Source organism: Phaseolus vulgaris, chromosome 6 (assembly GCF_051622355.1).
Source record: "Phaseolus vulgaris cultivar YP4 chromosome 6, ASM5162235v1, whole genome shotgun sequence".
Taxonomy (NCBI): Eukaryota; Viridiplantae; Streptophyta; class Magnoliopsida; order Fabales; family Fabaceae; genus Phaseolus; species Phaseolus vulgaris.
In genome coordinates, this window is record NC_143503.1 from 19,544,220 (window position 1) to 19,566,339 (window position 22,120).

General features: G+C 31.2%; 1 protein-coding gene across 2 annotated transcripts; it reads right to left on the minus strand.

Moving 5' to 3' along the window:
- Positions 1–10,030, minus strand: LOC137831152 (uncharacterized). Of its 2 annotated transcripts, XM_068638712.2 has the most exons (4): positions 9,814–9,965; positions 8,508–9,645; positions 1,149–3,176; positions 451–1,016 (listed from the first exon to the last, which is right to left on the minus strand). In XM_068638712.2, exons 1-4 carry the CDS (start codon positions 9,843–9,845, stop codon positions 585–587), a joined length of 3,630 nt encoding a protein of 1,209 aa, XP_068494813.2. In that variant the 5' UTR covers positions 9,846–9,965; the 3' UTR covers positions 451–584. The 2 variants fall into 2 exon arrangements, with proteins under 2 accessions (XP_068494810.2, XP_068494813.2); XM_068638709.2 differs by having other exon boundaries at positions 1–3,176; positions 9,814–10,030.
- Between the last annotated feature and the right edge of the window lie 12,090 nt (positions 10,031–22,120).

Below are 22,120 nucleotides of genomic sequence, written 5' to 3' on the forward strand. Positions count from 1 at the left end.
TAAAAAAATCTGCAACTACCTGTTTTACTAATTTTAAAGCTCTGCAAACGGTAAAGAGTGTTTAGTCAAAAGCTATTGACTATTTCCCAGGATTGATAAGATGATAAGAGATCTATTTTCCACCTGTTTCAGCAATCTGGCAATATTATACGAGGACAATTCTGTTATGTTCACAGGTGTCCATAAACTATCAAGGCAAAAAGGTCACATCATAAAATGATGATTTACACTTCAAATATGTACATCTTTTTTGTCTTTCCTTGATGTTCTAGATCCCTACCACAGTCAGAAGTCGCAGCAATAGGAACGGCAGAATGGATCGGTGTTGAGTTTTCCTCATTCTGTGACGGTTTCAGAATATGCTTAGCACCAGGACCAAGTTTCACAGGACCTGATATTACCATCCCGGTGAGAAGAATCAAAGCCAAGATGGCTTCTAGGATTTAGATTCTGAGCTTCAATCAAAACACATTCACTTCTTGCACCCACTTAGAGTTTAAGTTCAACTTCTCTGCTGTTTTGCTGCAAATTTGTACTTGAAGTCTCTCGAGCCAGCCCAGTGATGGGGCTTAGTTTTTCTGCACTTATATGTGAAGTAACTTGTTAGGTTTTGCAGGATCAAAAGTATTAGCTGCGGGTCTCTTCCTGGCATTGGTGCATGGATGCTGGTCTTTGGCAATCATATCATCTAATATGACTCTGTCAGTGACCCTAAGTATGTTTCTACAATCATCTATGGCAGCGGGTGGTTTGGCAACGAGGGAAACTGAAGCATATGGAGAATAAGGATAAGAATTGGATGTTGGGGAAAGAGGGGCGTTCCTGGGACAGTGAGAAATCACAGAATTAGGATACAAACCATCTGAATGATTCACGAATGGGATAGTTGAATCATTTCTCCATGCATTTTGATGAAAACTTGTAGTAGTAGAGCTCCCAGACATCTTTTGATATGTTGAGCCTGATGACCATGCTGGAAAACTGCTATAGGACCTCTTGAGCGAAGATGATTTGGCCTGTTCTTCAACAATTGGGTGCAAGAAAGGAAATCCAAAAGCTGAATTCGTTACACGATGGTGCTTCTTCCAGTCATTCTGCTCACCATTGCTTAAAGTAGACAGATGGAAATTGTAAGGAGGAGATGGTACCTGAGAATGAAAGCAGAGTCCTGGTGTTTTAGCTCCAGAAACAAACTGCTCGGGCAAGTGTTCTGGTTGCCTACTAAATATTGCACAGGAAGTAGGTGCTTGGGAAATAGGATGCAAATTAGTACTAGAATTTATGCTGGTTCCATGGCTTGCATTCTGAGATATATGATCACTTTGCAGGTTAAGAAATTCAGAGTCACCTTTAATCAACAGGGTACTTTGTAATGCTCGATTGCTTTGAATTTTCACAGATTGTAACACATTCTCCGTTTGTCTCTGTAATTCGGAACCAGTAGCCCAATCAGGCATATAGCATCTTCCTAATAAAGAATTATCCATAGAGGTATCTACAGAATAATGCCTTCTTCTGGATTCCTCTTCAGCCCAAAGAACTCCTCCGAAAATTTGTTGCTTTTCTTTGCTGCTTCTACCGATCGGAACATCTTTTCCCATCAACCTCATTGTTGGTTGGCTGGAAATAGGTGAAACAAGAACCGGGCTTCCTCTCGGAGAAATCATTCCATATTCCTTATGATTTGGCACCTTGCCAAGTTGATTTTGTTCAATGAAAGGGTTTCTCATAAGGTTCAATTCTGAATCAAGTGGCTGGTCATGGACATTGGAACACCAATCAGAATTATGCGGGTAGATATCTGCTTTCCTCCTGCCATGTAACTCTCTAACACCTAACCAACTACCTGAATAATGCGGAAATGAATTTCCCCGATCCTGAGGAATCTTCTGGACAACATGCCTCTTACCAATCCTTAAATAGTCCTGGCTATTTTGATGGAAAACATTATTCACAGGTGTTCTTAAAGAACCTCTAAAAGTACATGATGTCTCTGGCTGGATCGTCCCAACTTTTCCACTTGAACCGAAGTTGATTAGCTCACCATGAGAATTGAGAGGCAAACCATAAGAGTTCTGCTCCATGCAGTAATTCCTTACGCTTCCTTTACCCCAGCCGGGCAAGAGAAACGAATTATCAATCATATCTGCAGAAAAGGTGCCTGACAACGATCGGCCACCCATAGCTTGGCCATTATTATCCTTGTTCCCATATGTGTGGAATGAAAATTCAGTTCTCTCATTTACTTCATTGAAGGAAGCAGAATAAGAGGGTGAAGGCTCCAAATATGTCCTTGTATTTGCATGTGTAGGCTGAAAAGTTGGACCTCCCAAATGATCAATGAATTTTCCAGCGTAACTAAAAGCTTCAGATTCACACGCTTGCGTATTTATGCCAGAAGCCTGCCCCCCTTGAAATGCTGAGAGAGATCTAGAAACGTTACCATGTGGAGAAACATGCATAGTGGTTGTGTTGCCATCAAACCGGTGTAAATTATTATCACAAATTGTCATGTGGGATAATGATTCAGAATTCTCAAATACGTTTTTTGATTTCTCTTGATTGGTACACGGCTTTAAAAAATTTTGCACGCAAACCTGTTCCAGGGTATTGGAAAACTGTTTACTTTCAACTCTAGGACTAACCTCCTTTCTCTTATCTGTGTTAATGGCAATGTTATCCTTTCTTCTTTCTTCCAAATTCGCAGTTCCTTCAACAGTTCCAGAGGACTGCTCCTTTCCAAATGAAGAGGCCAGCGTATCTGAAGATAAACTGAACACGGTTTCATCAAACGAGTTTCTCTTTTTCGGACTAAGTATCGCCGAATCCTCAGCAGAAAATCCCAAATGCTTATAAACTGATGGTGCTTGAACATCATAGTGGCTTTCCTCAGTACCATTTTGAATATTACTACTACCACTTGAAGTACTTCCAGAAATATGTTTGTGATTCTTAGGAATGGAACTAATGGGAGACGCTGCCTTTGGTTGCTTTACAACCAAGTCCCAGTTTTTAACCTTTTCCTTCCTTTCTACTGATAAAATATTTACACCCAATTTCTTTTCATGTGCAGAAGAAGCATCGATGTCATCAATTTTAACCTTTTTATTCCCGACAGTACCTAGCTTCCTTAAACTATAGACTGGATTTTGCATTTTGCGCTTACAAGCATCTCCCTGAGACATTCAAAATTTAACAACTTGATTAAGTCTAATAATGATAAATAATAACAATACTAACACACAAAAGTAACGTGAAAGCAAGTTAAGATTCCAACTCCAACATCCATTGCAATGAAGAGGGTTATTTCCTCTCATATTTCCAAGTTTAAATGTTTATATTTCATGCATACACAGACAGTGATAAATGCATATATTAGTTATAAATATCCATACAATGCATGTGTCAGGGATACTTCCTAGTTTGAAGAAGTCTGATTCCTCTCATATTAATAACTTAAGAGTAAATAAAATAAAATGGTGTGCCTTACGAGAAAATTTATGGGAAGCTTCTTAAGGCATTTATTAGTGGTTTAAAGAAAAGTTACCCTTTCAATTAAAAATGTTTCAAAGTAAGACTTGTGTTTTTGGAAGGTGTAGTGCACAGTGTTCTTAAAATTCCCAAAATACGTGTGCTTTTTAGGTTTTTAAAAAGTTAATTTCAAAAAGACCTCTGTAATGAGTTGTTTTGTAAATTCATGTATTTAAGTTATTATATTTCTTTTACGTATGTTTATATACTTATACTTATATTTACATGTTTATGTTTAAGTTGTTTATAAATATATTTAATTGATTATGTTATTTATAGTAACATTTTGGGATGTTACATCAAGAATTTATAATATTTTGTGATTTAAAAAACATACAAAATATTTTTAATATTATTTCGTAAAATTAAAAATGATAATCACTCAAAGAAACCTGAAAGAAATAATTGTAAATAAAATTCTTTAAGCTTAAACACTCGAACCATTTTAAATTTTAAATTTATTGATACCAAAATAAACTTTTAAAATTAATCTGTTTGAAAATCTAATGCAATTTGCAAAGTTTGGGTCGAACTCCACTGTGGACCCTTTTAGAAGTAACAGGCAATATAATAATTTTTTTCAATATATTAGTTATGTTTACCATGAGTTGTGTTATATATTAGAAACAAATGTATTTTTTATTTTTTTATGTTATATGTTTTTCAAAATTATTTATATTTTACTTTGTTTTAATTAAAAAATATAGAATTTTAAATAATTCATAATTTTATATATTAAATTTAAACTTAATTATTAAACATAATAAAAGTTATTATTTTTATGAATAAACTAATATTGTTTTTCTTTAAAAATTGTGTTAATTGACTAGGAAAAAATATTTAAACAACTTTAAAGTAGTATTACTAACTGTTAAATTTCTCCTACTCTCAGTCATAAATAGGGGGTGAGAAAGATGCAACGTTGACATGCACTAAATAACTCAATAATTACCTTTTGCTATGTTTCCAGTTTGCATAAATATTATAAACAAATGAGCAGTAATTAATAACCTCAAACATGCCATACTAATAATTATGAAGCAAATATACTACATGTAGTATAGCAGAACTTGATTAATTGATGACTTTAATTAGATGTAATTTTTTTGTCTTCCAAACCTATCATGTAGTATCAAATTATTTAATTAACTTGAAGATGTTAATAACAACTATATAAAATATCAGATCACTTTATACTGAGCATATCAAAATTCATCTCCTTATGAAATCTTAGATAATCTTCTTTTTGGATTCAATAAATTATATATGCATCGTGTAGAACATCTACATTATATGCATTAACCTAAGATATATTGGGGGTACGATATTAGAGACGGAAAATACGTCAATTTTATTAATAAATTATATAATTTTTAATGAAAAGATTAAAAATGATAAATTTGCATACATTTTAATTTTTAAAGTAAATAAATTTATGCTAATTTGTTGGTTTATTTTTAAGAATAATTAAGTTAGAGAATGTCGATTGAAAATTACTCTTCCAAAATATAACTCTCTAAACATACCTGTAATGGAAATGATATCTGTCTACATATCCTTGATAGTGATTTTAGTTAAAACTTTAAACAAGTATAAAGTCCAAGGGAAAGTTTGTCTAACATTCAATGAGTTCACACACAGTTAAAGAGTTCAATTTCCTAAGTAGTCCAATTTCCTAAGTAGTGGTCGTGAGTGTGTGATGTAATGATATTTTTTGAACAATATATATGACTACACAAATCATCGTGTAGGCAATTTTTCATTGATTGTGTAAAAATTAAACCCATAAATACAGAAATTGTGTATAAGTAAAAAATTGTGTTTAAAATAAACTGCATATGTAATCAGCGCAAAGGAAATTAGATATTATAATTTTAAACTGCATATTAATATTATCATTTTAACTAATAATATTAACTACGAATATCCTTAAAACTGCTTATTAATAAAGGAAATTTTTAAGAGCTTATTCAATTTATGATAATAACAATAATAATTATTATTAGAAAACATTAAAATTAAGCTTAAGTAATCCATAATAACTATGTAGTAAATTGAATCCTCACTTCAAAAATAAGATGATCTATGCACATAGTGTCTTGTTGTATGTATATATGGTAATTGTTTATGCCAAAGTAAATTAATACACAATTTTTTTTATAACAAATTAAAAGAAAGCTCAAGTTTCCTTAATTTTTTAACCAATACTCAAACTTGCTCAGTTAACAAGTATACTTTTATACATACATACATACATATATATATATATATATATATATATATATATAAATTGCAAAAATAATATTCTACTAATTCTGTTCAAAAGTTTTAAAAAATAAAATGTATGCAAATTTAAAAAAAAAATATATTTTTAATTACCAACAAAAAACCTTAATATTTAATTAATCTTAAATGTTCTTTAAATTATGTTTATAAGTATCCATATATATATAAATAGTAGTACGACTAGTTACTAGTTATACATATTATATAGATTACAATTGGATTCAGTTGAATGCCTTCTGAGTTCTAACAACATATTTTTCTACTTTGATTTTTTTATGGTAAAATAACCAAATTGCCGTCACTGAATAATAGTATTTTTCTGTGGTAAAATATTCGCTTTGAGAAATCAAAAAAGGAAAAATTGCTTGACAGATAGTTTATGAAGTTCTTTAGTATACTAGCAAAAAATGGCACCTATAATTTTAGTACAAATAAGAAAGTCTTTTCAATTTCTTAAATTTTAGTACAAAATCAGTCTTATGAAATGATTTAGAAGAAAAGGTTATCAAATAATCTTTTAAAGTTTTATACGTTGAACATATTTATCCTTTAATTTAAAGGCTAAAATTAATAAAAACGATTCTTTTCTATTTTTTACAACTCGTCTTATAATTTTATTCTTAATTTTTTTTATCTTTATATTACTAAATTACCAGTAAAGAACAGTTACTTTGTTTACTACGTTTTTAAAATAATAAATAAATAAACAGATAAAACAAGGAACAAAAAGGAGAAATTAATTGTACATAAAAAATTAATAAAAATATGTATTTATTAAAATAAAAATATTTAAAATTTAAAAACTAAAATAAGATATTTTTTATCATTTTTTTATTATTATAAAAAATTGAACACATTCATGACCACACTGTTTCTACTAGTGTTTATAACTTTTGTAGGTTTCAGTATCCAGATTTAGTTTTCATTCAATAAATAATTTGGATATTCAACTATACTATATTTACATTTTACTGTAATTATGCCAAAAAATAAAAAATTTACGTGTAGCAAAAGTTCAGCCACACAGGATAAATAATTATTATCATAACCCTAATTTATATATATATATATATAGAAATCAATAATGAACGAATCCTTTAAAATAAGAAAAGAAGTACCTTCCTGATTGTAAAACTAGATTTATTAATGAGAAAAAAAAAATATATAACTGAGCATCTATTTGAAGGTAAAAAAGTTTATTAGTAAGGGCAAATAAATGCATGCCCTTATTAATAATAAAGAACGTACTTTAAATTCTAAAGAGTTCTAAACATTCATAGAATGAATACTTATATATATATATATATATATATATATATATATATATATATATATATATATATATATATGCACCTCTATACTTACAAGTTTTTATACTGTCCAGAATTCTATGACTTGTGAAGTCTTGATACCATGTATAGTTTACTGTATTCTCATCTATAAAACTCATTTGATAGGTATAAAAAAAAGTATAATTAGAATGAGGATAAGAAGTTGGAAAGAAAAGGTGTAGCTAAAATTAGAGTTGAAATTTGTAGATTTAAAGTTTCTGAGAGGCCAACCCAATCCTCCAACTTTGAATTTGAACTGCATTAATATGTTCATCTGGTTTTTGATTATCCAGTCTAGGGAAAAAGTTAGCACCGACCAAAAGATCACACACATTATATCGGCACCGTGCAATGTACTGATATATCAGATAGAATTACCATGTATTCAGTGGCTACATACTCTCCTCCTAGGTTTGGATCTGTTAGCCACTCATTAAATTACATACCCCACTTTTCATACTTTTTCAATTTGAAAAAAAATAGTGTAGATCAAATTTCTTTTTATAGGCTTGACAAGAATAATGTAACTGTTATATGAACTTCCTACAATATTTTTTATATCATAATTTCTTTTATATTTTTCTCTCCTTTTATCTCACTTAATGTAAGAAAACATCTTTGATAAACAACATAGTAGTTCAAAGGATAATAACTCCATATTACTAGAAACCAGCCTAAATTTTGAGACGCAGTGTCCTCTGACATGGCATAAGAAAACATCCCTATAAGAGACCCAACAAACGATCCTTCAAATTCTGAACCTTCACTCACAGATCCCACAACCCAAACCTTATCCAGCGGTCATCTGTATCCAACCTATGTCAGAAAAACTAGCCATCATCATAGAGGAGAATACACTTATCTAGTTCCCCCATGGCCCATTACTTAATTTTACCCCAAATTATTATCCAATAGTAGTTACTAGAAAGGAAAATAAAAACCCTCATCATTAGACTCAATTCTTCCACCTAGTAGTAGCTAGTAACCCATCTATAAAACCCCCCTTATCTTCAATATTCCTACCTCAACTTTCTCACAAGTGCCTAACTACTCTCTTCATCTAAATCAAAATTGTAAGGCTATCTATCAACTCAAAACCCACACTTTTTTGGCATGAGTTTGATGCAGAAAAAGCCACGGGTAGAGTTCGCCAACCTATTATCGCATGGCACGATCAACTACCCATACACGGAAACTACACTATTGTTAATATTTTATGCCTGAAAACCCACCAAATTATGCAACTAGCATGCATCCATACATGGAAGATTAACTTATATTTTATGCCATGAAAATCACACATAACATAACATGACATTGATTGACATATGTATAATAACGACATACATGGAAACATACCTTCTCTGCAGTGAAGACGTTGTTCAGTTTCTTCTTTTTCTTCTTCCGTTTGTTTATCTTCTTACCCTCGCCGTTCAGAGACAAAACGCTATGTTTTTCCACCTTGTTTTTCTTCTTCATAATAACCTTCTTCACCTTTTTCTTTTTTCTTACGTTGTTGTTCGTACACTTCTTACTCTTCATTCTTACGCCGGAGAAACCGTATTTCACAAATTCTTCTCCGAACTTTTCGCCTTCATCGTCTTTCTCTCCCTCGGCAGCGAGTTCGCCGTCCCCGTAAGCGTCGATTGGCAGCGCCACAGTGAGAATATCAGCGATAGAGCGTTTCTTCGGCGCTTTCGGCTTCGGATTATCTAAACTCGATCTCCGGCCCCGTTCCTCCCTCCTCGCCGTCGCGAGACAACCGTTGATGTGCGCGTTAGCCGCCGTCACGGACGCGGCGTTGAAAACCCTACAAACAGGACGCAGCATCTCCAATTTCTCCTCCTCCGGGGAATTCGCGTTTGCTCCGACAGATTTCACCGATTCGAAGGAAATTCCGTTGGATCTCAGCGCCTCGAGCCGCTCCGAGAGCCACCGGAGCTTCGTAACAGCACTCGAAACCTCGCCGGAGTCCAACGGCAAGAGTTTCAACACCGTCTCGATCTCCGACTGCGTCTTCTCCTCTTCCACGCCCTCCTTCAGCTCGAAAATCTCCGCGATGGATCGCTTCTTCGGCGCCTTCAACTTCAACCGCCGCATCCGCTGCTGCTCCTCCCTCACCCTCCGCACAAGGCAACCGTCGATGTGCGCGTTCACCGCCGTCAGCGTCGCAGCGTTAAAATCTCCGCACACCGGACAAATCATCTCGATCTTCTCCTGTTCCTCCTCCACAGCACATCCACAGGTAACAAACTTATCCACTTTCTCCGATTCACTCTCGTCCGAATCTGCCTGGCTTAGACGATTCTCCCTTCCTCGGTCTCCACCATCTCCAGCGATGTTAGATCTCAGTCCCCCGAACTCATTTTCCCATCCACTCATCTTCGGAACCGTCATTGGCGGCAGCGAGGACTCCGCCTCCCAGCGGCTGACTCCATCGGCGGCAAATGGCCAGCATTTGAAAACGTCCACAGTCCTCATCTTTGAAGTGTAGTCCCTGCCACACCAAATCATAACAACCGCAGAAGAAAGAGACACAGTTAGTTACAGTCACAGTCATAACAGTGAAAACACACTAAACAAACAAAACTCAACAAATTAAAATCATAAAAATGTATTAATAAATATCCATATATATATATATATTATATATATAAATGTGTGCCTTATGGAGAAGCCATGGAATGCAAGCGCCATGATTCTCTGTCACCAAGATGGTAAATGGAAAGAATATAGAGAGAAAGAGAGAGAGAGAGAGGAAAGTGATAGTATTATGTGATTTTTTTCCCGCCCAAGAGAAGAGAAGAGGATGATTTTGTGTTAGCTTTATGTATTTTAATTAATGGCTGAAAAGGACGTGAGAGAGAGGGAAGTGTGACCCCAACTCTCAAAAACCCACTCACCCTCCACACATCTATCATCAACCAACCAAACAACTTCCATACATTTTATTCTTTTCTTTTTATCATCATTTTCCCATATTAAAATGCATCTCTTTATTGCTTTATACACTCTATCAAAAGGTAAAGTCATCGTCTTTACTTCACTTCACTTCTTCAACTTTTTTAATCTCTCATCATCTTTTAACTTTATAACTCCTGTGTTTATCCTAATAAGTCAACTTAACTTATATAAGCTTAAGTTAAATTACAGTTGTTACTGTTTTTACAATCAACTTCTGTTTAAATTTCAACCATAAGATCGGTCCAACCGCATAAAACACAAATGGAGAGTTACTGCAATAATAATACAGGAGAGAATCCAAATTCAGTCACCTCCACCAGGTCAGATTTTTTCCAAAATAGTCTAAACCAAACCTTTCATTCATTTAAAAAATCAAACGCAATACTATGTCTTTATTTTAATATATTATTACTTTTTTAAAATTTAAAATAAATTTTTTTTGAAATAATTATTTTTAAAATATACTTAACTTTAAAAATGACAGGATTGTCTTTTCCAAAGAAAAAAAAAATAGTTGAAATACCTTATAGTTTATAAGCTAAAATGTTCATAAAATAAAAGTTATTTATTAAACATATACATCACATTTACTTATAAACTAGTAAAATAAGCTACTATATATAAAAAACACTTATTATTAGATAACAACATAAAAAATACATAAATAAGATTATAAAAATTATGAATTATATCTCAACAATTCTAGGATAATTTGTCATACTTGATTTCTTTTAGAGGATTCCTATTAAATATTCTTTATTAGAAACAAATATTTGACTTATTAGAAATATATTGAAAAAGTAATTTTCATCTATCTTATGTTAAGGTTTCTTGCACCTAAATGCACAAATCTTTTTTTATTTCTCATTATTTAATGTTTTAATATACGTGATTCATATCTCGATGAAGGTAAAACATCTTCTATTTTACAACTAGTGTCCGTGCTTAATACTTAAATCCTTAGGTCACACTACCATCCTAAACAAATCTCGTACATCTACAATAGGTCACAATACCATCCAAGGTATCCAATAGAAGTACAATACAAATATTCACATTCAATTTACAATATTGTATTTTGTTGTTTGAAAAATCATATTGATAAGAGTAAATTTAAATGGTACATGCAATGATAACTCATAACTTAAGTGTTATTTGAGCGATAATTCATCACTCAAGTGATATACATCTAATCTCAATAAACATTATATGTTTATTATGCTTTGAATATCAATATTATCAATTTATACTACACTTTAACTCTCTCTAACACTTATATATTCAAGAATGATTCTCCTTTTAAAACTCCATAGTAATATTCTAAATCTCCAACAATTCTAAACAAAGTGTATATAATCTACATGCAATTCAACCAACAATAAAATTTGTCCATTTATTATGTCTTTTTAACCAAACTGAACAATGGTTCTTTTATAGATAGATAAAAGTTCAATTATCATCTTTACAATCAACACTTAATCAAACCAACATTTTCAAATTTTCAATCTCACTAAAAAAAAAGAAATTAAACATAATAGAAATTAAACATAATAGTTGGAGAATGAAGACTTACGCCTATCTTAATGAATTATCATCAAACTCTTCAACAATATAATTTGTTATTAGAGATATATAACTTAACAACTCAAATTTTTATAGAAAATATAGGAAAAAATACTTCTAGAAAGATAAATTTTCTATTGAAATAAAGAATGTGTTATAACCTATTGATAGACTTTTTGTCTTCTTTATTCATTAATAGTTATATTTTTTAAAATTCAATTCTTACCCATCAGATGAATATTTTTTAAATAATAATACTGTTAGAAAAATCTCTCAAAATAAATATTTTATGTATTTTTTATAATAATGATAAGGTAGTCACAATTCTTATATACATCATGATGTGTACAAATAAAAAATATTTATTAAATAAGAAAAAAAAATGCATTTACCTCCTATAAGATTTTATTAAATAACACTATTTAATAAATAACATTCACTTCTTGATATTGTTTTAATTAAATAAAACTTACTATCTTTTTTTTTTAATTTTTGCTTATTAATTTTTTTTTAATTTTTTATACTACAAATTTGATTTTTTTTATTTTCATATTTATTATTTAAATTTAGTCAATATAATCACTAGTGCAAAAAAGTTCTTAGACAATAGTTTTTAAAGTTCTTAGACAGTGGTTTTACAATCGTAGTTTATCAGCATGTAGTCTATACTTTTGACTTATAAACGACGATTCAAAATTGTAGTCTATAAGGGACTTCTAAACGATAATTTTTTGACCAACTGTTGAATATAACTTACAGCAAATAAGGTCAAAGTATACCTAGAGAAAGGTATAAACGACAGTTGTAGACAGAACCGTCATTTATAGTGATATTTTTTTTAGTTCAAATTATTTTTTATGTTTTCTCCTCTTAAAGTAACCTATTCATTTAAAAATCCAACCAGATAAAGATTCAGACAAATACACATTTTGTCAAACAATGAAATTATATATGATAAATCAATTACAAGCACCAATATATATTTCTATCTATCTAATTCTTATACATTAGAAAACATGGTATATTACTTAAACCTATAAACTATTCATTAACCATTTTAGAGTTATAGAATTTAATGAAGTATGTGGCCCAAATATTTCTCACATAGTCCATTGCTTCCGAATGTAGTGGTTAAGCATTCGTAAAATTAGTGTTAATGTACATATACTGTTATTATCAAGAATAATTTAAATATTATTACATGCTCCCAATCTCGTTGAATGCCTACCTTTATAATGGTAGTCATCCATTGCACGTAGTAGCCACATTTATAACCTCCTAATTGTTTATTAAACTATAATTCGATATAAATTAAAATTGAATATTGATATTTTGACAAACAATAAGGAGAGGAAGACAGAAAATTACAAACCTTTAGGTTCAACCATGTCAGCTTTTGATATTTGCATTGGGTCAACCTCTGAATATGTTATACCCACATCATGCCTTGATTAATAGAAAAAACCTTGTCAGTAGATGTTTAAGTATTATATGCAGGTAAGTTCATCTAATTACACTTCAACTATTTGCTTGAGATGTATGGTTGACTTCTTATGCAGTGAACAGATCCACACAATAATGTTATCAATTGCGGATAACACAAGTAACTTCCAATGACCCAAGCATCATCCATGAAAAAAGTTCATAAATATTTAAAAGATGAAATAGTAATAGTTGACAACTTATAATTTAACTTACTAATTAATATAAGGGGAAAAATATATTTGTTTTGCCTCTCCAATGAAAGTGTTGGTGATGTATGTTTGGATTTCAATTTTCTACGCTATAGTTGGGTTAATGAAATAGGGATTCAAGAATCCACAGACATCTTGATTCCTATCATTAATAAAAACTCCAGACAAATACCTACAAGTATGCGAGTTGAGTTAATCCAATCTTGATCCATATGTATGTTCTGTAATGGTCATTGAGGTGTTCACTAATGCGTGTGAAATCTCACGTTTTTATTATAGGTGTTGGTTTTTAAGAATTTTGCAGAGCAAAATATTTTATTATCATTGCTAACAATTACATTTATAGTATTTGCAGTAACTAACTCTTAAATGATTTTATGAGCAGTTACTTATAAATATTAATTCAACAATTAAAATAGAAGAATAAAAACACCTTTGGATTTGACATAAAGTGCAGATTCTAAAAGACTTTTGTCAAAGCCTAAATTGATAAGATAATCATCAATTCAGTTATACCATGTTCTGAGAACCACTTTTAACTCATAAATAGCTTTAGACAACTTATAAACTTTGTCTTCTTTTCCTTCCACAATGAAACCTTTAGGTTGCTCAACAGAAATTTCATCTTCAAGAAAACCATTTAGGAATGTTGATTTGATATCCATTTGATGTACCTTTCTATCTCGAGGTATGTCAACAAGCTCCCAAGTTTTGTTCTTCTCAATCATATACACCTCTTCCTCCATTGTCTTTTTCGACTTTGGGTCATTGATAACTTCTTTGTGATCAGCAGGTTCTTTGTGATCAGTAGGTTCACATATTTCAACGTTACATCTATGATATATGTCAGAGAGTAATCGATTTCCTTTAATTGGTGGATCATCTTCCATTTCAGTAATTTTCTTTGTTGAAAATATTGTCTGCTCCTCCTGAAATAGATTTAATGAGAAACTTTTGCCTCTCATTTGTACCTTAAACAGATTTTGTCCTGTAGCATCCTTGATCACATGATTTTACAGATATGTCTCCTCTCGAGGATACCTAGGATCATGATAGGCCCTCACCCAGGCAGGGGTTGTTCACTCCCAGTTCATATATTTTAGAACTGGGATGGTAAGGAATTCACCCATTGTTATGCAAGCCAAGGGCTCAGAGTCACAACTTGTAGTACATTCAGTTACGACTCCTATGGATGATCATCATGTGAAAGTCTCTGTTCCTGTGGTTGTACCATCTTTGTCGTGTTCTACCTCTCCTCGGAGGGCTAAATCACCTGGGGATACTAAAACACCAATTAAGACTCCTATTGATGGTCATCATGTGGAGGTCTCTGCTATTGTGATTGTACCATCTCTGTCGCGACATACCTCCCCTCGGAAGGTTAAATCTCTTGGGGATGTTAAAGCACTACTCCCCGATAATGATACGTTGGTCTTGCAAAATCAATTTTTCTCTCTTGATGGTTTGGAAACTACAGATGCGGGAGGTGATCCTCATATTGGTGCAACAATTATTTCGACTTCCATTGTTGAATTTAATTATGACCATATCACTATTGAAAATCGGGTCGTCTCCAAATTTTGGGTTGATTTTAATGAGATGGAGGAGCATGCCAGTGATACTGGGGAGGAAATAGTTCCCACTAAAATAAAACCAGGGAGACCACCTAAGGGGACTGGTAAATCCAAAAAAAAATGCTAAGGTAGTTCTCTCTACAACGTCACAATGAAGGTCTCTTCATTTTTCTGGAATGTTAAAGGACTGAGAAACCACAAAATTGTGGAGATCTTGATTAGTTTACTTAAACTACATAAATCCCTCCTGGTTTTTCTTGCTGAACCTATGATGTTGTACATTGATGCTTTCGATGTCCTTTTCAAATTTGTTAATATGCATTTGGTGGTTACGTCTCCTATTGTTAATAAAGTTGCTAAACTTTGGTGTTTGTCGGTTCCTAATCTTGTCCAAAATTTCTTGGTCAATGATTAGTTTATTTTTGTAACTTGCCTTCTGCATGATAAATGCTTTAGCTTTGTAGGTGTTTATGGTGCTAACAAATACTTGGTTAGACGATTTTTGTGGAGGGATCTTAGTTTCTTCACAAGGCCTTGGTTCTAGGAGATTTTAATGTTGTGCTCTCGGTGAATGAATGCAAAATGGGGGTGACTCCTAATCAGGTTTCTTGTAATGAATTCCTTGATTGGATTAATACTAAGGTAATGATCTTTCTTGTATTCCTTTTACTGGATCATGTTATACTTGGTATAATGGAATAAGAGGTTTGCATAGAATTCATAGAAGAATGAATAGGGCTTTATGTAATGGAGTGTTTCTGGATGAATGGGATTCTTGTACTTATGAGGTTATTGTTAAAAATTGTTTTGATCATTCCCCTATTCTTGCTAGTCTTGCTAGTAATTCTTTAAGGAAGGTTAATAATTATTTTTTTTCTTTTCTATGTGGCTTCAAGGCACTTCATGTATGAAGCTTATTCATGATTCTTGGACTAATAAGGTTGTTGGTTGTCCTATATTTATTTTACTACATGAGTTAAAAAGGTTGAAAATTGAGCTTCAAGACTGGAATAAAAATTTTTTTGGTAATGTTCACAATGCAGTTCTTCTTAAGCAGGGTATCCTCCTTGGTATTCAAAAAAACTTAAAGATTGCTACTTTGTCTAATATTAATGGACTTCTCTATCAAGAAAAGATTTCTAAGGAGGAGCTTGATCATGCTCTTCACTGTCAATATTTGTTTTGGAAAGAAAAAGCTAAGATGTTATGGTTTAAAGATAGGGATCAAAATACTACTTTTTTCCATGTTGTGGTCAAGAGGAGAAATAATTATAGTAGGATTCATCATCTACGAATTGATAATGAGGTTATTGAGGATCATATGTGGACTTTTATAAAAATATTTATACTGAGTTTATTTCTAATGTTCCAGATACAAGTCATATGGAAGATTTTATTAGTACTTATATTCTTGAGTTAGTTTCCTCTGAGAAGAATATGATGTTAATTAAATGTCCTAATTTTTTGGAAATCAAGAATGTTGTTTTTAATCTTAATGGTAATAGTGTTCCTGGTCATGATGGTTTTGGTGGTGTTTTCTATCATTCTTGCTGGAAAATTATTCAGACATGTGTTTGCAATGTTGTTCAATAGTTTGTTAAACAAAATTGGGTTCTTTATTACTTCAATTTTATACCGCAAGAGACATCTAAATAGATCAATTCATAAGTAAACAAAAATACACCACTTCAACAATTTATGATTAATTGAGTGATATTTCTTAAAAACTAAAGTCAGTTTATGTCTCCTTCATTTCTCAAATGTAGCTTGAGTGACTACTGGGTCACTTTGGCAACCATACTCCCGATAGAAGGAGAATCATTGCGACAATATCCTCACTCCAACTCTCAATTGTCACTTGAGTATATCGATAACTATAAGACAACTTGATAACTTAAATGAGAAGACTTTGCACCAAAATCGGCTCTTAAATTTCAATCTTACTAGAGTAAAATGATTTTGATTGAGTTAGATATAAAAAAACAATATGACACCAAAAAACATTCACAACAATTAAAAAATTTCCAATTTTTCTTTTTTAATCAGTTACAAACATCATTAATAAACATATGACCTAATCATTTGCACAATAATTCATCAAGAAATTTTACATTTCAAGACAATTTATTGAACCAATTCCAATTCTCATAATTTCAAGCATTCCCACATTCATCTCACCCTTCAAATTTTAATTAAGTCATAATTTTTTGTAGTTTCATCAATTTCCACCCATAGTATTAATTACATAAATACATATACACCCTTCTACTTCTCACAACCCAATATAAATGTTGAAGTAATACATCACCGACTACTTGATCAGTTCAAGAATTTTGAATCTAATAAAGAAAACACCTTCAAAATCAAAATCTTTGTTAAACAATAAAAAAAAAGGAACCATGTGAATAGCATTTGCCAAACTCTTTTATGACCACTTCCATGATAAGTAAAATGAAAGTTGAAATGGAGAGAATAGAAGATAACTTACCATTGTTTCCCTACATATTAGCTATGTTGGATCCTTAAAAATCACTTAAAAATGTGAAAGGAAACCTAGGTTTTGTTCTTGGATAGTTGGAAGAGAGAAGTAAAGCGAGAAGACAACTTGAGGGCGAAATGTCCTAAATTTGCAAAGAAAAGAAATAAGAAAATTTTCTTCTATAACCCACAAAGTTTGACGAGTTCACATTCATTCTTGTTTGTTTTCAAGTTTGCCATGATGGTTTTCGTTTAATGTAACCTTAAAGCTCAAAAATAAACTTAATCCTAATCATATAACACTAAAAGAAAATCATCAAATATAAACTAATTTTAGAGATCAAAATAATTAGCTACTATTTAACTAAATTAGAGACTATTTTATAAACCAAAAGAAACATTGGTATCTAAACTAGTTTCTATTATTAATAAAAATTTATAAAATAGTTTCTAAATTGGTATTTAACCATCAGCTACCAAGATTTTAACTACTTACTACTTTATATTCTAAATTAGTCTTTATCAGTCTTTTAGAGACTAATTTAGAATCTAAAATATCAGTAGCTAAAACCTGGGTAGCTAATTTAGATACCAATTTAGAAACCACTTTATAAATTTTTATTAATAATAGAAGCCACTTTAGATACAAATAATATTTTAGTCTCTAAATTAGTATCTAATTTAGTTAATATAGTAACTAATTATTTTTTTAATCTATATTTAGTTTCTATTTTCTTGTAGTGTAAACTTATGTTATTCACACCCCCTTTTTAAAACCCATAATTATCTTACATAAGACTAGTAAACATACTAATAGACAAATAAAAATTTGCATCCTTAAATTAGTTATATTTTGAGTCATATAAATATTTTTTTTTATATTTTTATAAAAAAATAATTATTAATTATCATGTTTTAACTTGATTATGGTGATATGTTTCTTGTTGTTATATTTTATGTCAAAAAAAATGTACCATTACAAAATAATCCACCATTAAAATTCACAGATAATATAAGATAATATAATATAGTGATTACTTTTTTGTTTAAATGTGTGATGAAAATGTAAGGATTGATTAAATTATGTTTAAAAGTATAAATATTTTTAATAGGATGAAATTGGAATATTTTATTAGTTGAGTTAAAAATAAATAAAAATGAAAGAAATTAACTATTCTAATTTTATTTTATAAAAGTCATCATCTCTCTAAAATTTATTTTACTATTTTTCTTAGATTGAGTTAATCGTTTATTTTTTTTTTCAAAATTTGAACATACCATAATGAAGGGAGCAGATAATAAAAAATATATATTTCATCAAAGTTTTTAGAGTAAGTTTTTATTTGTTTCTTGTTTTTGGGTTGTTTGCATGCCTTGGGAGATATGTTGCATGTGGGTTTTGATGGAAAATGATAAATCTATGGCAGTTTAGAATTGTAGTTATTTCTTTGATTTGATGTTTAGGGTTTTTTTAGGTAGGTTTGAGCTTCCTGTATTGAAAAAAACTTATTGGAATTTAGTTGGAATAACTTGTTATTAGGTAAGGTAACTTCGTTAAATGTTTCATAGAACCCGTAGAAGACCTAAATGTTTGGTTATAACTTGGTCAAGTTAATTGCATTTTAAGCATCTCATGGTCGAAGATTATTTGATGTTATGTTGTAGATTGACTATTATTATCATTAAAATGTATTTGGAATTGAATTAGAAAATATTGGATGAAATTATGTTGAATCGTTGTCTTAATTGACATTTGATATTGTGAGAATGGTTTGTAAGGATTGAAGATGGTGGTTATAATATTGTAGGATGAAAGATGTATTTAGTTTGTTTTACAATCTGGATTGAGTTTAAAAATTTATGACCATGTAATTATATTGAATTTGGTTTTGATTTGGAAAATTTAATGAAATTAATTGTATAGGATGTTTTGGAGTGAAATGGTGTGATATTGGATAGTTAAATTAGGTGCATAGATATTTTATAATTATTCTATAGTTTACAGTGGCAATTTGAGGTGTTTGAGTAGTTTGAAAGTTTACATAACTTAAAGCTTTTTTTTGCACATTCCTTTTAGTGGATACTCAGTATTTGAAGCAAATAGGAACTGAGTTTTATTATGACTTTGGAATCATTTAAAAATCTAGTTATGACTATTTTAGTGAGCAAATGTCAAACTGTCAGTTTTAGTTTAAGTTGTTGTAGATTTTGAAATTTCAAGGGAAGTAAATGCGTTTTTAGAACTTTAAGTCTTCAAAATATTTATAGCTTATCTTCATAGATTTCTTATGAGTATATTTGAGTATGATTTAATTAGTGAAATTTTGTATGAGTTGTTATCTTTAATAGTTATCACATAATGACTTATGCTTTATACAATGTAATAAAGTAAGATGACATAATATATGATATGAAAATTGTGTTCAATATTATTGATTTATTTCTTTTAATTTATATCTATCCGTATTGAACTAGATTACTAAAGATTGCTTCAATAGGAAGGTGAATAAAAAGGTGTTCCATTGAATAAAAAAAAGATGGTGAAAATTCTTTCAAACTTACATTAGATGATTGGTATATTTTCTTGCATTAGAACTAAATCATCAATTATCAATTTATTTGAACATAAATCTAAAGAAAAAAATGCATATTTTAGTAAGGGCAGTCCATACAAATTCAGACAATCATTGAAAACCAATTGGGAGTAAACACTACATGAAAACGCGACACTTACGAATTTTCATGCCATGCATTCTTGCTTTGTTATGATTTGTAAATCTTGAAATCTTAGAGGCACAACGACTCGACATCTTTAGCTTAGTTATCCATTTATAAACTGATTTTTCATCTTTGGTTGTGAATATGTAGTTAGCCTTTGGCTTTGCTAACTTTCTGTTTTGTAACTAAACCAACTTCAAGTCTTCATGTACACACAATTCAATGACATTTGTTCTTACCTTTTGATTATCCTTGGTTTTACCTTTAACATCCATGACAGTGTTGAACACATTGTCAAAAAAAAAATTTCTCTATGTGCATCACGTTAAGGTTATGTCTTAACAAATTATGTTTTCAATATAGGAGATCCCAAAGTATTAATCTTGTTGTCCAATTATGATATTATCTATACCTAGAAAATGATGGAGGAGGGCCAAGCACAACCTCCCATGAAAGGCTAGACCCCAAGTCAATAGCGTCTAGACCCAAGCCAAGCATCTAAGACCAAGCTAGGAGCGTCTAAGATCAAGCTAGGAGCATCTAAGACCAAGCTAGGAGCGTCTAGGACAAGAATACTTGGATCAAGCTATGAATGGGAGAATGACATATTGGTACATGTTCCGTGAAGGCCCATCAAGTGTAGCCTAGTTTTAATTGGGGTGTAAATAGCATAGCCATGTGGACAAATGTTTATTTTTCTGCACATTAGAATTAAGGAAGAGTTAACCTTGATTAGCTAAAGGTTTCTAGAAGCCTTCACTAATCAAGTTCGGCCATGTGAAGGTTGGAGGACCATGTGCACCCATGTGCTCCATGTGACCCATGTGCTTCATATTTACATTACATTTAGCTAGCATTTCATCTTCTATTAGCTTAACATTTACGACCTCCTTAGCCTAGGTTTAGGGTTTAGGGTAATGTTATGTTGCCATTTTAGTGCCATACATTGCCATTGCCTAGCTTCTAGGATTTAATCTTCTTTTCACCATCTACCAAGGGGTTGGCCGAACCTCCCCTCTTTCCACACTCTTCATGCACCTTCAAGGTCACCACAACTCCTAGGAGGACCTTGTCCATCTCCTACATTGAGCTTCCGCACCAAACTCACCGAACATCCAAGAAGAGCTCCTTGAGAATGCCATCATTTGGTATCATGAGCAAAGGTTCTTCAAAGATGAGTATTTCTTAGTCATTTTCTTTTTGAGTTCTTCTTTAATCCATGTTGTTCTTTATATTTCCATATTGTCTTGCTGTTTTTTAATTTTTGCTTTGAATTGGTGTGTTGTTTGGAAATTCCAATCGGTGCATCTTGTTCAATTGTTCTTGAGCAATCTTTGTGCAATTTTTGGTAGGATTCCATATAGTTTGTGTTGCTGTTTTATTTTAGGTATTTGAGTCCTTATTGCAATTTTATTTGGTTCATTTTGTGTTCATTTGAGTCTTTTAATTTCTGAATCTATATGTGTTTTGTCTAGTCATGTTTCTTCCAAAAATGTCATCAAATCATAATAGTACTTTGTTTGGCTTATTTGTTTCTTGATTTTGGTATAAATGCTTGATCTTAATCTGTTGTGTTTTTGATCCTTTGGTGCTTTTTATTTTTAGCTTGAGTTCATATTTGTGTTTAGATCTACACAAATTCCATTTCACCAATTCCATTGTGTTTTTCTTTTGGTATATCTTGTTGTTTTTTTTTTTTTCAGATTTACAAAATCTCCTGTTTTGCATAACTCTGTGTTGGCTGTTTTGCTTAAGAAAATTATTTTCCCACATAGGAAATTTCTGATCCTCTGGATTTTGCAAGATTGAGGTGTTAAGGAAAAGACAAAAAAAGAATCAGTTCAAAAAAACAAATAGAAAAAAAATGATAAATATTATAAAAACAATGTACAAATCTGGCGCTACAACTGGCGTAACTGAACACTGATTTTAGAAAATTTATTAAAAAAAATGGTCCATGCGTTTGGAGTGAAACCAACGC